Source organism: Peromyscus eremicus, chromosome X (assembly GCF_949786415.1).
Source record: "Peromyscus eremicus chromosome X, PerEre_H2_v1, whole genome shotgun sequence".
Taxonomy (NCBI): Eukaryota; Metazoa; Chordata; class Mammalia; order Rodentia; family Cricetidae; genus Peromyscus; species Peromyscus eremicus.
Window position 1 is genome coordinate 131,443,303 of NC_081439.1, and position 15,492 is coordinate 131,458,794.

A 15,492-nucleotide genomic window follows, 5' to 3' on the forward strand; every position below is an offset into this window, starting at 1 on the left:
GTCTCTATTGGAGAGCCTAGTCTGGACATCTCACATGAACAGGCCAGATATATTGTGGCCTTTTGTCATTGGCTGAACTCACCAAGCAGAATGTTGCATATGTGCCTTGGACCTGCTTCAGCCTTTGCTGCCTCTCTGCCCCTGGTCTCTGCTGACATGTTTAGCCTGGATAAGTAGGTATTAGAGTCCAAATCCACTGGAGAGTATGGCCAGAGTTATCACAAAGTGGCTGTGAATAGAAAATCTGAGGGTCCATGAAGCTCTGTAGCTTCCAGGATGTTACTCTGCCAATGACCAGGTATGTTTGAGTATGAACAAAAGCAAAAGTCAGGGGCTGGGAGTAGTTCAATGGAAGACCATTTGCTTGGTATACACAAGACCCTGATCCCATCACTAGTACTGAAAAGACAAAAAGGAAAGAGAAAAAAGAAAAACCTGAAAGACATGAACCAAATGGGACATGGTAAAGTATTCTGTAATCCCAGCACTCCTAAGACAAAGACAAGAGGATCGGGGTTCAAGACCAGCTTTACTTACACACTCAATTGAAGGCCACCTAGGGCTACATGAGATCGATCTCTCTCTCTCTCTCTCTCTCTCTCTCTCTCTCTCTCTCTCTCTCTCTCTCTCTCTGTATATGATGTACATGAAATAGCAAATAAAACCAAAAGCCTCAGTCTGGAGGACCTTTGTGCTCCCCAGTCTCCTGGTCTGGAACATAGAATCCAAAGGCACCCACAGGCTCCCAACACATATCCAGCTTCTTCCATTTTTCTCCTCTCTGAAGCAAGAGGAAAAGCCTCTTGAAGGAAAGTGCCACAGCTGGACACTGGGCTGATTCTGGCTCCAGGCAAAACCCTTACTAGAACCTCTGTCCCTAGCTGGGAACTTGTAGTGACCCTCACCCCTCACCCCTCACCCTGATCTCTATCTGGTGGGGTTCTGTTTCCCTCCTTATTTGCCGTTCCTAAATCTTGGTCCCTCATTCCTTCTTCAGATTTCAGTGTGGCTCCCTGATTCAGTCTCTCCCATCATCTAAGGGCTCTCACCTTTATATCTTGGAAGCTGAACTAGCAAAGGAGAGGTAGTACATCACTAGACAGGTAGATGTCACAGTAGGGACCATGACTCTTTTGGGCCATCGAGAAGCAGCTGAGGTTTGGCAGGCTGACCCAGTTACTCCTGAAAGTGACCAAAGGAAATTTCCCCAACAGAGACCATGGTTATGGTATCCTGGCCACCCTGTAGGAGTTGAACAAGAAGATGAAGGACTTGGTTCCTCTTCTCCAAATTAGCTTTGCCAACTTCTCAAAGTCTTCAGGGAGGTGAGCCAAGAAGGTCTCCAGAATCTGGGGACAAATCCGTTTTTAAAGGAGGAAGGGATGGGGAGGAAAAGCTTACAGGGCCCCTAGGAGCCTAGATCAAGCACTTCTAGAAGCCTACAATCCTCTACTTCTCTGATCCTCAAACCACCCCCTTGTTTCAGACCAGACAGAGGTTCTGGGTGGAATTAGGACAGAATTCCAGGGCCACACACTATCCTAGCCATAAGGTTACCTCCCCTCATCTCCTCTTACTTTTTTCTGCCTGGCAGTATGCCAGCAAGCACCTCAATGTCCCTATTTGAGCAGTGGAAAGTTTGACTCTGTGAGTCTGTTTGCCCAGAGACACCAAGGGTCTGTCCCTAAGTAAGTGAGTGTGTGTCCTTTCAAAGTGTGCTTGAGGCAGGGGCCAGGGTGGGGGACATAGGGGGAGGGGTACCACACAGCCCCGCCGCCGCCGCCGTCTACAAGAAAATTGCTTCCTTTGAAGCTGCCAGGGGGCTCGGAAGCCTGCCCCCTCCCTTCCAGCTGCCCTTCCTCCCTCCTCTCCATGTCTGCTCCACCAGCCCCCTCCCTCCTTGTCTCCCTCTCCGCCCCCTCCCTGTTCGTCCCCTCCCTGTCGGGCTGGCCCGCCCAGCCTTTAGCCTCCCTCCCACTGCCTCTGTCTCCCTCTCTCCACGAACTGCCCAGGAGTGAGCAGCTGCTCCCGGTTGGTCCTGCCTGACGGACAGATACACCGACAGCCTGACATCCTAGCCCACCAACTAACCAGCCTGCACCGGGCTGCTTCCCCCTCCCCAGGTAGGGCCTGCTCAAGCCCCGAACTGACTCCACTCTCCCATAAAGACCTCAATTTGTCCTTGTTGTCTTCATTTCTGGCTATGCTGTCACCTCACTAACCCAGAGATGCTGACAATCCTGCTGCTCCCACAGCAGCCCTGCTACGTCTGATACCTCAATCTGTAGCCTTGCTGTCCCACTGTCTGTACCGCCACTGCTTCATTACTGCTCTCTCTACACCAAAGGCTCCTGGTTTGTGTCCTTTCATCAACACCCTGTGACCCTTTTGGTCCTTATCCCATTTCTGCCTCTTCTCCCCACCCTCTTCCCTGAGCTTTCTTCCCACCCTTCCTTTCCCTCTCCCCTCTGACCTTGCTTAGTTGCTAAATTCACCCATGATTTGCCTCTCTGCCTCTGGGAGGTGGGCAGGGAGCTTCCCCTGTGCTGCTTCCCAGAACATCACTGAGGCAGGGCTGGGTGGCTGGCATGCTGGCTCTACCCACAGCCCTATCCCTTCATGGCAAGGCCCAGGCATACCCTCCACTCCTACTAGCCTTGCTCTCCCAGTTCAGCCTTTCTTGGGGGCTTGGCACCTAGCCAGGTCAGGGAGGATGGGCCCAATGCAAAATTCAGCACTGGCAAAGTCTCCACTTGGAGTAGTCTGAGAGACTTGTGCTCCCAGGCATACCTCAGGCAACTTGCCCTGACATTTCACACTCACCACAGACTAATGCCCTGCTTCCACCCTCTCCTGGGCAAGTTGTGGGTCCACAGAGCCCCAGCTATAGGGGTCTTGGGTTCCTCCTGTTTATCTCAGTCCTATCTGTTTCCAGAACCCTCTTGAGCTGAGATGCAGAATGGGCAGAGGATGAGATGGATATAGAAAATTTGGCAATTGTGCCATGTTCACAGGGACAAATGTGGTTTGGGGCCCTGAGGGGCCTGTCAAGGGGTTCAGGAGAGGAATCAAGAGACAAGTAATTTGGGCATGCGCCAAGTCTAGTGAAGACTGGGGGACTGAAGTACCCTGTCACTGCCCCAGGGGTGGGACCAGGCTCTCTCCCGTCTGCCCAGAGTAAGAGGCATAGGACCCTGCAGGGAGGAGCTGTAGGTGGGGCAGGCAGAGGAAATCTTCATTAGGCCAAGGACATAGCACCTGGGTGACTCCAATTTCATCTTTAGGAGTTTCTGCCTGTGTTCCTCTCTGGCCTGCTGACTTTCTGCTGTGTAATGACTAGAACTGAGACAAGCTGGAGATGCTCCCTAGATGCCAGCAAGATTCCCAGGGACAGGCATGTGATGGACATGTGATCAGTTGCCTGTGCCACCCACACCCTAGGAGAATTTGTGGGTGGGCAGGGGTACTTTGTGTGGAACATGACTGTTATGGCTGCTGAAGGTCAAATGGCATGAACCTTTGAAGGCAGGCAGTGTAGCTATGCTGACAGGAGGATGTGGGTCTGCCCCTAAGCCACTAGGGCAAGGCAGCAGGAGGAGACTCTGAGCCAGGGAGTAGAGGGGGCTCCATAGCCAGCTGGCCACCTGGGTGTGGTAACTGGGCCTCTCTGGCCCATTCCTACACTGGCCCACTTTCCACTCCAAAGGACTCCAGTCTACCACTGCTTCTGCACCCTACCCAGAACAGTGGTTGAAGTCCTACTACATGCAAAGTGAATCTGGACCAGTGTGCCAGACACTGACCATCATGTCAGATAACTTGCTAGCACTGACCCAAATCTTTCCCCAGTCCCTCCCAAGCCCTAGGCTGTTGAAGGATTGGCAACATGATGGGATAAAAGGAAAAGGGATGTTTCAAAGGTAAAAAAGAGCTTTCTTCAGCAGCATTCTGTAGCCATCCTGTGACAATGTCTATATCCCTCTAATCAGTGTCAAATCCTCAGAAGAATAATTAAGGCTATACTTGACAATCTGCACTGGGATCCTCCCTAGATCACTAGATTCCTGTCACCCTGTGTTGGGGTGGAGTGGGGACTAGACTCTATTCTAGTCTCCCTTTTGCTGGGCTCACCGACCATGGTCTTTCACCTTCTCTCCCTGCAGAAACAAAGTACCACAAGTCTATCCCAGAAGTCACTAGTCCTTGGTCCCACAGGATTCTCAGCATGCCTCCCCCAATATCAACAGCCTCTAATACTCCAACTACTGGAACCCTTCAGATTCCTTGCTCACCCACAACACCACCTGACTACCTCCACATCGACCACGACTCCCTCCTGCTCTTCCTCCTTTGTCCTTGTTCTTAAATGCCCCACCCGTCTTCTAGTCTGGCCTCCACATCCCAATAGTCCTAGCATCAGGCTCTCCCCATTGTAGGGAGGCCAATTGGTTGTAGGGAGACACTCCAGCACAGGACCTCCCTCACACCAAGAAGTAGGGTCAGTGTGAATGAATGTTCCTGAATACCCAGTCATGGATGGACTAAAGATTACAGGGCAGGTACAGTCTCCCTCTAAAGACAAGCTAACCAAGGGGCTCCTGCTCTGGCCTTATCCACTGAATTCTGGGGTAGTTAGCCTTGTTTCTCACCCCTTCCTCACCTCCAGGAGACTTATATTCCTTTGTGCTCAGACACACTGGGCTGGGGAAGGCCAGCAGCATCACCTATCACACCTTGGCCACCCACAGAGTCCTTTCTGCAAATCTCCCGGGGTGGGGGTGTGACATGGGGAGGGAAAGTGTGGCTCACACTTGTCCCTCACACATGTTCAGACCTCAGACCATCCTCCAGCCTTCCAGAAAGCAACAGATTCAGGTGTCCTCAGAGGAAAGCTGGGGTTTGCTGGGCCAACTCCTCTGGGGCTTAAGAACAGGGCTTTGTCTCCTGTCCTCTTCCAGGCCAATAAGTCCCTTACTCAACTTTTATAGCCCACAGCCAAAGGCTCCTTGGATATATCTGGGACTCCAGGTCACTTTAATTACCTTCTTCCAGATTTCTTATTGCTCTAAGTCCAGAAAGCCCCATATGTGGCCTTTCCATGTGCTTTAGTGGCTGCCTGGCTGCAAGTATCCAGGAACCCAGTCAGCCTGGGAAGGCTGTAAATGAAGAGGCTCTTGGCCTTTCCCAGATGACTGCATGAGGCTGAATCCCACCACAGCCAGAGTTCCTGGCAAGCAGTACAGGACCTCATATTTGGGAGAGAGTTCAAGAACCCCAAGACATGGGAAGAAAGGGGGCTCTCTGGGATCTGGAATCTGTTGCCTTGCTACTCTCTCCAGGAGTGGGGCTTGGGATGAGCAGGTAGACAGACAGACACTGTGACATCTTAGCCTGACTTTTACCTCACTGTGAGGCCATGGGAAAGAGTTTGGGACAAATTATCTTAGCCTCAGCTTACTAGACACCTATCAAATGTTAAAAGTGTTATGGTCACCGGGGGTTGGGTAGTAAAGAAATCATTTGACTCTCCTTTTCCACCATTGAGAAGTGACAGCATCCTCCTCTCCTTTGAAAATTCTAGCACATGCTGAGTAGGAGCCCAGACTTTGTTAGTAAGTGGGAGGAGGTGGGCAGACACATGGGTCAGGTGCAAAGGGACTAGGAAACATAGTACCTCCAATCATCTGTTATAAGGCTTCTTTCCAGAGTTTCTCAGTAGGGCAGGGACAAGCAATAGAAAGTTCTCACTCAATGCACCCACCACCTCTATATACCCCAGGCACCTCTGACACCTGCATTCAGGTATAGCCTACTCCCAAGTCTGTTGGAGAGCTGTATCTGACTGCCCAGCTACTCTATCAGTGCCAGGTCCACAGGTAGTAAGATGTGGCCCTGACCAATTTGGCTTGGACTGTGCTCACCATGTGGCATACAGGAAAGCATACATCCCATCCTTCTAGTTGACACTTAAATATTAGGCTGGAGCTAGATGGCCTTAGAGGGCAGCAGGAAGCAGGTCAATTGTCAGCTTGCCTTTGATGATCAGAGGAAGGAAAAACAGTGCCTAGTATCTCCTGTCACTCACACATTTCCCCACCTGCACAGTCCCAGGAGCAAAGCAGAACTTAGTAGAAGGCAGCATCTTCCATTTATCACAGTCGAGGTACAGTTGCTTAGTAGGGCCCAATGCTCCAGGAGGAGGTTGCTGAGACTGCACTTGGTGTCTGCTCCTTGGCAGCTGCCAGCTCCACATCTGCAGGCAAGCTCTCATAGCCTGCCAGACCTCAAGCCTTGCCCCTGCCGCCCTTGGCCTGGCCTGAATGCCTGGCACAGCCCTTCCATGTTCTCAGAGACTGACAGCACATCTTGCTTGGCTGTGGCCCAGAGCAATCCTGCATGAAGAACTACACTGGCTTTCAGAGGAACAGACAAGGAGGGCCCTATTGGGGTGGTGACACAGGCTCCAGGAAGCCCATTCCCTTCCCTTGTTCACATCTGCAGTTGCCAAGTTCAGCTCACCATGATGACCACTTCTTTCCTTTGCTCTGATGAGCTGTTGCCCAGCAAGCTCAGAGCTCACTTTGATGGAGCATAAGGACAGCCAAAGAGGCCAACAAAGGGAAAATGAGGTCTGGAAGCCCCAGTGGAAAGGTGAAGTGGAACTGGAGGAACTCTCTACAGGTTTTACAGGGTCTGTCCACAGAAGATCCTTCCTGACTGCAACTTTGCCTGCTTCCTCAATGTACGGGGGTGAGGGCTCAATTTGAGGGAGTTGAGGAAGGGAGGCATGTGAGACTATCTGCAGCACCCCTACTACTGTCACCATAACCCCACTGAGTGATTCTCCCACCCATTCTGGGTCTCTGCATTACCCACTTACAGGCCCAGAGTTTCCCAGAAGCTACCCTCATTCATGGACCAGAAGCAGTACTAAAAGCTCAGACCCTAGAGTGACAAAAGCTGGACTCTGTTCAGGCTGAGTAAACAGGGGACTTGGGAGAAATCAGTTCCTCTTTGTAGGCCTCAGTTCTCTCATCCATAAAGTGGCACTACTGGTGGCGCAGACATGAAGAAGGCCTACCCTCTGCACTCTCTTAGTTTAATGGAATCCCCTTCTTTGGGCTCTGTGTCTGGCGTGCCCCCATCCCTGCAGAATATGGGTACTGAATCTAGTGCCAGTTTTCTGAGTGAAAATGAGGGCTGTACTGGGAAGACTGCCTGGTCCCCACTCCTTAAGCCTTGAGCCCTGAAAAAGCAGCCAAACTCCATCCTTGAGCCTCCTATCCCAGGTTGAGCCTGGACTAGAACTGACAAAAGACTTGGATCTCCTTGTATCATTCTCCTAGCCCCTTGTGGAGCCCCACACCAATGTCCTCTCAAATCTACTTATATAAACCCACCTAGTATTCTACAGCTCCTTTCTCTGGGTGGAGGAGGCTTGTAATCTGAACAGGCTGCAGTGCCTACAGAGGAACATCATGCTCTGATTGTCTATGGGCTACAAAAGGCTTTTGGGGAGATTCCTGGCTAGGAAAAAGATGCCCTATGGAGATCTCCAGGCTACTCTATAGTTCCAAAGGATATGGGTTGGCTTCACGAAGATGGTCCTCTATCCAACTGTATGCCCTATCCATGCCATCTCCCCTGATTCCTGGCCTATCCAGGTGGATTGTGGGTCCTGTAGTTCAGATAGGCATAAATTCTAGCTTTGACTCATCCTCCTGCAGGGTAGCTTTGGCAGAGGGGACAGGCAGGTGGGTGGGCAGTGCAGAGAGGTGGGGACAGTGCCTCACTCCTCACTCCTTCCCTTCCATTCCATCTTGCTCTCTGGACTCCCTTCTGCCTCTTCTGACTGCTCTGGGCTGCTCTTGCTTCTCCTCCCTGCCCTTATGGTCCATCTGCCTTGGGCAAGTTCCCTACACTGTCCTGGAGGCTGTATCTGAGAGATGACTGGTCTTTCTAGCTACTCTGGGGCCCAGACTTTCTGGGGAATCTGCTGTGTCTTACTGGGCCAGGCTTGGGTGAGCATCTTGAAGCTACTTGGAAGGAATGGGGAAAGCTGGACACTCACCCAGCTGAGGACTTCTTGTAACCTCAGGAGTCAACACCATACCCACTTCTGCATATAAAAAGGAAATTGAGCCAAGCTTTTGGCTGTGTCCCCTACTTTGCTGTGTGACCTTTGGGTATCAGAAAGGCTGCTCTATTCTTTCCAGGAAGCAGCTCATCACTAACCTCTGTGCAGGCCCTTCTGTCCATTGATATAAGATGGGAGCCAGGATGGGCCTTAAGAACTAGGGTTGGGTCTCTGTGTGTGGGGTCCCCACACACACACACAAATCTGGAGCTTTTCAAGCAACGACATAGAGTGAGATTTCTTCTGGGGCTGACATCCACTAGATAGGCAGTGCTTGTGCCTAACCAAATTGGGGTGTCCCAACCCCCCTCCTCACTGGTGCTGAGGATTCCAAAGCAGCAATGAGCACAGCACTCTCGTCAACTGGGTTCCTTCCACTTTTGCCTCCAGCAGTTGAGATCAGAGGAGCTTATTTAGCCCAGATGGAGCCCCAAATATCCCAGCTTCCCCACCAAAATGTGCCCCATATGAGGCCTCCCTGAGCTGGGACTGCTTTAAGTCTTCAAGAGACAGAGCTTCCTGTCCACACATGCACCAGGACAACCCCAGACATCCAAGCCTGGGAGGCTAGCAAAGCCAACATGGATTCCCTATTTAGAAGATGGGGTGAACAAACCAAAATACCCTGAGCCTTTGCCATGAAGTTGGGCAAGGAGTGATAAGAGAGGCAGGGGCTCTGGCCTTGTCCGGCAGACTATGCCCTGCTTGGGTGGTTGAATGCAGTAGGAAGAAACAGGAGATGTGGGTGCTGCGGGCAGGCTCAGGCAGCATAGAGTCTCCACCCCCACCCCACTGCCTCAGCCTGGGGGGGCCTCAAGACAAGCCCAACCCTGCCCTGTTACTCTGGCAGCAGCCTACTCTCCTTGGGATCTTCTCTATGGTGCCAGGGCCATGGGCACAAAGAAAGAGCAGAGATAGATGTGGGAGCCCTGAGTTTTGCAGGCTGAGTCCTGGGAAATGAGAGGAAGGGAGATGCCAAGTGCTGATCCCCTAATTCCCAGGACTCTGGCTTGGTGTTGCCACAGCATTGGAGAATCAATCTCTCTCTCTCTCTCTCTCTCTCTCTCTCTCTCTCTCTCTCTCTCTCTCTCTCTCTCTCTCTCCTTCTCCCTCCCTCCCTCCCTCCCTCCCTCCCTCTCACTCTCTCTTTTTTTCCTTCCACCTCATATCTTGGCCTCTGGACCGTCTCAGAACAACATACAATTTGGGCACTGTGGAGGGACTCAGACTTTGAAGGGGATGACTCACTCATCACCCAGTTAAACTAATAGCATCCAAATCTTCCAAGCTCACTCTTGGGAGGGATTAGCCAGGTGGCCAGGGGTCCAATAGCTGGGCTTCCTCTCAGCCTCCATTTGGCCTCACTGACCTCCAACCCTCAGGCAGTGAAGCAGGCTCTGGTTGACTCATTGGTGGTGGGAGCAGCCTTGAGCTAATTGGGAAGACATTTCATTGCCCAGTGAAACCAACTCCTTCCAGGAAGGAGAGGGGAGTGGAAAGAGGATCCCTCTTGGCTGGCCAGCGCTCCTACCCTGACTGGTGCCTCTTATCCATACCTCCTCCCTCTGCTGCCTCCTAGCCATTCCTTGTGAGGGATAGGGGAACACAGGGCCAACATAGTGGCCCTTCTCACTTTTTGCTCCCAGGAACATTCACCATGAGTCCCCTGTGGCTACTCACCTTGATGCTGGCCTTGAGCCAGGCCCTGCCCTTTGAGCAGAAGGGCTTCTGGGACTTCACCTTGGACGATGGGCTGCTCATGATGAATGATGAGGAGGCTTCAGGCTCAGACACCACCTCAGGTGTCCCCGACATGGATTCTCTTACACCTACCTTCAGTGCCATGTGTCCTTTCGGCTGCCACTGCCACCTGCGGGTTGTTCAGTGCTCTGACTTGGGTGAGTCACTAGGAAGTTTAATGTGAGAGTGTCCAGAGAGGCATAGGCCCTGCCTGGGAGGCCCTACTAAAGGGGATACATGGGCTATCTTGTGAGAGGGATGTAGAATGGTAGGGGTGGTAATGTTATGAGTCACCACAGGCTGAGGTATTAAGGTATGAATGTTTGAAGGTGTCCAGTGTCTGGCATGTGAAAAGCAAGTAGAATGTGCAAGCTCTGAAGCTGGCATTCATTAGCTCAGAGTCCCTGCATTTGTACTAGTGTCTCTCTGTGTGTCCGTATGTATGTGTGTGCCCACCACTGTGACAACAGACTGGATGAGCCAGGCTTATGCTGGTGATGGTGCTGATCCCCAGGTCTGAAGACTGTGCCTAAGGAGATCTCACCTGACACCACACTGCTAGACCTGCAAAATAATGATATCTCTGAGATCCACAAGGATGACTTCAAAGGCCTCCAGCACCTCTATGTAAGCCTCCTCCTGCCCCCTGCCATTTCTGAGGAGCTGGGAAGAGTTTGATGTTTCTTTGGCTGGGAGAAGGGGTGCTCACAAATGGGGCTGGGAAGAGGGGCTGGGAGCCAATGGAGCTGAGGTAAGTCTGGGCTGGCTGGATTGGGAACACCCAAGACCATGGATTATGAGTATGGGTGCAAGATAAAAATCCCTCAGGTCAGTTCCCTTTTTGACTGAAAACTTTGCATTTTATTGGTTCCTCTGAGCAACACAGAAAAGAGTAGATCCCATTGTAGCTCTTGGAGAAACTGACTAGCAGAGTGTGCTTGGCAGTGATGGCACTCCCAGGGCAGCTTGGAGCTAACCTCAGCTCCTTGGTATGTACTCTGCTCACAAACACAGACTGACTTCTATGAGACCAAACAGGTTCAGATGTCTCAAGTGCCATTAGTAGTAAGTTCAGGAGGCAGAGGAAGAGGGGAGGTGGAGTCAGGGGCTGAGATGCTCACCTTGGTCCCCTGCCCTGCCTCAGGCCCTGGTCCTGGTAAACAATAAGATCTCCAAGATCCATGAGAAGGCCTTTAGCCCTCTGCGGAAGCTGCAGAAACTCTACATCTCCAAGAACCACCTGGTGGAGATACCTCCCAACCTGCCCAGCTCCCTGGTAGAGCTACGCATCCATGACAACCGTATCCGAAAAGTGCCCAAGGGCGTGTTCAGCGGGCTCCGGAACATGAATTGCATTGGTGAGAGTAGTCTGTACCTTGGCATCAGGCATAAAGGAGCCAGGTAGAGGAGATCTCTTCCAACCAGGGCAGATGGGTCCTGAACTGTCCTGTGCAGTCATGGAGAAGCCCTGTGTGCCTCAGAATGTTCCAGAAGCTTGTTTTAGGACATGATGAAGGAGACTGGGGTAGTTTTAAAGGCTCAGTTCAAGAAAGAGTCTCAAAAATAGTCTAAAAGAAGATCACTATGTTTCTTGACAAAACCCCAATTTGAGTAATCATTGTGGGTAAAGGGAGGGTATAGGACACAGGAAGACTGGCTGGTAGAGAGAATGGAGAAGGGCAGTGGACCACCACAGCAGCAGGAGTTGGATAGCTTTCTGGAGGCCCTGACTTTATCTTTGGATCTCCACACTTTCCTCTTGCTTCCCAGCTCCCAGAGGCCAAGAACAGTGCCAGAGCCCTTGAGCTAGTCATCTTGAACAGCTGGAGTTTTCAATTAGTTAGCAGGGCAAATTCTTAAACTGCTTTCTAGAGGAAGTGGGAAGAGCCAGTGATCAGTAGATCCCCACTCCAGAAAAGAACAGGCTCTGAGAGTATGTGGGGTGCCACTGATTGGCTCCAGGCTGACAGGGCTTCTCTCCTAGAGATGGGTGGGAATCCCCTGGAGAACAGTGGCTTTGAACCAGGAGCCTTTGATGGCCTGAAGCTCAACTACCTGCGCATCTCAGAGGCCAAGCTAACTGGTATCCCCAAAGGTAGGAAAGTGTCAATACCTGACCTCCAGGAGCATTTAAGGGGGGTTGCCCAGTGTACTTGATCAGGGCTCTCTTCCTGGAGCAGAGAGTGGACCTTCTACCTGCCCCAGACCCTGCACTTACCTTCCAGTATGCTCTCTTCTGAGTAGATCTTCCTGAGACCCTGAATGAACTTCACCTGGACCACAACAAAATCCAGGCTATTGAGCTGGAGGACCTACTTCGTTACTCCAAGCTGTACAGGTGAGGTTGGGGCAGTCCTTAGGAGCTGCAGGGTTCCATCAGCAAACAGGACAGATCATAGGGTGGCACCCAAGACCCTGTGCTCTATTCCACAGTCCTCCTCCCCTCCAGCCTCTGATGACTTCTAAATTTACTTATCTTCAGACTAGGCTTAGGCCACAACCAGATCCGGATGATTGAGAATGGGAGCCTGAGTTTTCTGCCTACCCTGCGGGAACTCCACTTGGACAACAACAAACTGTCCCGGGTACCTTCTGGCCTTCCAGACCTCAAGCTCCTCCAGGTGAGAGCTGGCTTTCCAAGACTGGGTAGGGTCATGGCACCAGCCTCTGAACTGCCTGGCTCCCATGACCCCCTTTTTTTTACAGGGGCCCAGGGTAGACAGCATAACAGGACCTAGATTACTCTCTGAGTCCCATGTCCTCATCCAGACCTCACTGGAACAGTGCCCACTCTCTGTTTGCACCGAGGCAGTGCTAACTCCCATCTGTGGGATCTCTTCACAAGGGGAGTCTCCTTCCCTGACTTAGCCTCCAGCCACATGGGCAAACTAGGTCTTTCCCAACCCTGTTCTGGACCTCAATTTTTATCTCAGCTCTATTCACAATGGTGGAAAGCACTTTCATCCTCCCCTCGGGCAGCACAACCCATGCCAGGCTAAGAGCACCCTCTAGTGGCTGGCGACTTTAGTACCACCAGTGAGCTCCTAACCTAAGGTACCATCTTTCTCCTACATAGATATCCTGTCAGGATCAATGTTTGTTTCCTACAGCAGCCTCATTCTACCAAACACAACCCCCACCTCACCCATCCCAACTCACCACTCTCTGTATACCTCACCTGAGCCCCTCATCTTGCCCTGGGTTCAGTCATACACCAGTACCCTAATCACAGCCAACACCCACTAACATACTCAGGTCCTTGTCCTCTTCTCAGTCGTGGGAAAAAATCACCAACTGGCCATCAAAGGGTGACCATGAAATGATACTAAGAAGTGACTGATGGAGTCAAATATGGAGGCAGGCCTGACCCCTCTTACATCTGCCCTCCAACTTGCCTACAACCTACAACGTCTACCTAGGCTGGGACAGACTAGGAAAGGTAGTCTGTGATACTGAGCCCAGATAAAAAGCTCCAACCACATCCCTTCTGCCCCTAGGTGGTCTATCTGCACTCCAACAACATCACCAAGGTGGGCATCAACGACTTCTGCCCCATGGGCTTCGGAGTCAAGAGGGCCTACTATAACGGCATCAGCCTCTTCAACAACCCTGTGCCCTACTGGGAAGTGCAGCCAGCCACCTTCCGCTGCGTCACTGACCGCCTGGCCATCCAGTTTGGAAATTATAAGAAGTAGAGGCAATGGTAACCACAATGGTGGCCTTGGTGAAAGTCTCTGAGGAACATAGCCAGACGTTCCACAGGGAAAGGGGAAGCAAAGAAGCAAAGCCCCCAACACACACCTTTGTTCCCCAACACTAACTCACTGCCCTACCACAGCCTCCCCCTGGCTCCCAAGCATGCACATATGCATATGGCCTGGTCCTCTCACCCATTCCTCTCAGCTTTTGAGATATAACACATTCCATGTCCACTCAAAGACTCCTTATAAATCTTTCTTCTTGTCCATTCTGACACCCAGATGTCTGTGGCAGGAGGGACTAGCAAATGTGGACACAGCACTCTACCACAGCTACTGTTCTATCCAGGCATGTGTTCCTCCTCTTTCTCACCCATGTCTGTCTTCTAGCTCTCTTGGACCCTACCTGCTGCCCTTGGCCTCTGGTGACCCCAAGTTCATTACCTGTCCATCCCAGACATCACCTGTCTCTACTAGCTCCTGGATCAGTCCTTCTCTCCAACCCTGTTATCTTCCTTCTAGGGTGGTAGATATCTCCCCTGCCATCTCTCTGGACCTGGTTCATATCTCTCTGTCTCTGAATCTCTCTGCATATGTCTTGGTCTCTCTTTCTGCCTCTGTCTGCATCTCTCTGTCTCTGTCTCTCTCTGTCTCTATCTCTGTCTCTGTCTCACAGAGAGAGAGAGAGAGAGAGAGAGAGAGAGAGAGAGAGAGAGAGAGAGAGAGAGAGAGAGAGAGAGCATCCCCTGGCTGCTTTCTGCTTCATAGGTCCCTTGCCAGTCCCTGCACAAACAAATCTGGGACCAACTATCTCCCTGATTGCCCTGCCAAGCACTTGATCCCCAACCCTGGAGGAGGCTGAAAGGTGGAGGCCCAGAATCCTGTCCTCATTGTCCAGGAAGAGGGCCATACTCTGCTGTCAAGATGAGGAGCAGGAAGCTTCCTAGCCCCTGGAGAGGCTCAGCAGGCCACCAGAGCCCCCCCCCCCCCGAACCAGTTTGCATTGGCCCATGCCCTCTCTACAAGATGGCTAGATCCCTCTCCCTCATCTCTGGGTCCCTGCTGTAATAGGGGTTGGTGAGCAGTTGCACCCAGCTGGAGGGAGTTCTGCTTCTAAGGTCAGTTGTCTTTCAATTAAAGAAACACTGTGCAATACGACTCTGTGTACTACTTCTCTGGGATATCAATGGGCATCAAGAGGAGAGCAGAGGTGAAGCAAGAGACCTCCTCAGGCCACCTCCAACATTCTGCCTTTCCATGTCCCCTTCCAGTCCTTGCTCTCAGAATAAGGCCCTCCTCACCCTCAGGTCCAGAGCTATAAAAGCACATACTAAGTGACCAGACATAAGGCCCAGGTCTTGTCTGTTTTCCCCATCCTTTCTTGGTCCTTGCATTGCCCCAGCTGTTCTTAATCTGAACCCATAAAGCAGGCCACACCTGAGGTGACATCTGCCCTCCCAGAGTGGAGCATTTGTCAAGCACCTTCTGGATATGGGATACCAAGCTAGGTCCCACTGCCTTCAGGAGGGGAATTTCAATACCCCAGCAGGGGGAACTTCAATACCCAGCAGAGCCCTGCCTGCCTGCCTGTCTAGATGGAATTAGGGGAACAGAGTAATTCCAGAACCCTGTTGCAGCCTGGGAAGTGACTAGTACCTATGCTAGCACTAGGAAATGGCAGAGGGGAGAAGCCCTTGGCATCAGGCAGTATACCAGTGCAGCTACTTGGGCCAGCCTGGCTTGCCTTCCCACCCAGCACCCCACAGGTCCCTGAAAACTGAGAGCAGGCTACAGCTGGATCCTGAGAGAGGCTCTAGTTTGGGTCCAGGGAAGCATGCCCTGAAAAGAAACAGACCCTCTGGGGGCTGAAGTGGGCCTAGGCTAAGCACAAGGCTTCCTGCTCAGGTAATGGGAACT

The 15,492-nt window shown here is 51.8% G+C and overlaps 1 protein-coding gene across 1 annotated transcript; it reads left to right on the forward strand.

Annotated features, from left to right (window-relative positions):
• The first annotated feature begins 1,981 nt into the window (after positions 1 to 1,981).
• Positions 1,982 to 14,730, forward strand: Bgn (biglycan). Its single transcript, XM_059250261.1, has 9 exons — positions 1,982 to 2,123; positions 9,784 to 10,035; positions 10,392 to 10,504; positions 11,022 to 11,235; positions 11,862 to 11,972; positions 12,122 to 12,215; positions 12,360 to 12,498; positions 13,375 to 13,580; positions 14,344 to 14,730. The coding sequence occupies exons 2-8, from the start codon at positions 9,795 to 9,797 to the stop codon at positions 13,570 to 13,572; spliced, it is 1,110 nt and encodes a 369-aa protein (XP_059106244.1). The 5' UTR covers positions 1,982 to 2,123; positions 9,784 to 9,794; the 3' UTR covers positions 13,573 to 13,580; positions 14,344 to 14,730.
• Positions 14,731 to 15,492: the final 762 nt, after the last annotated feature.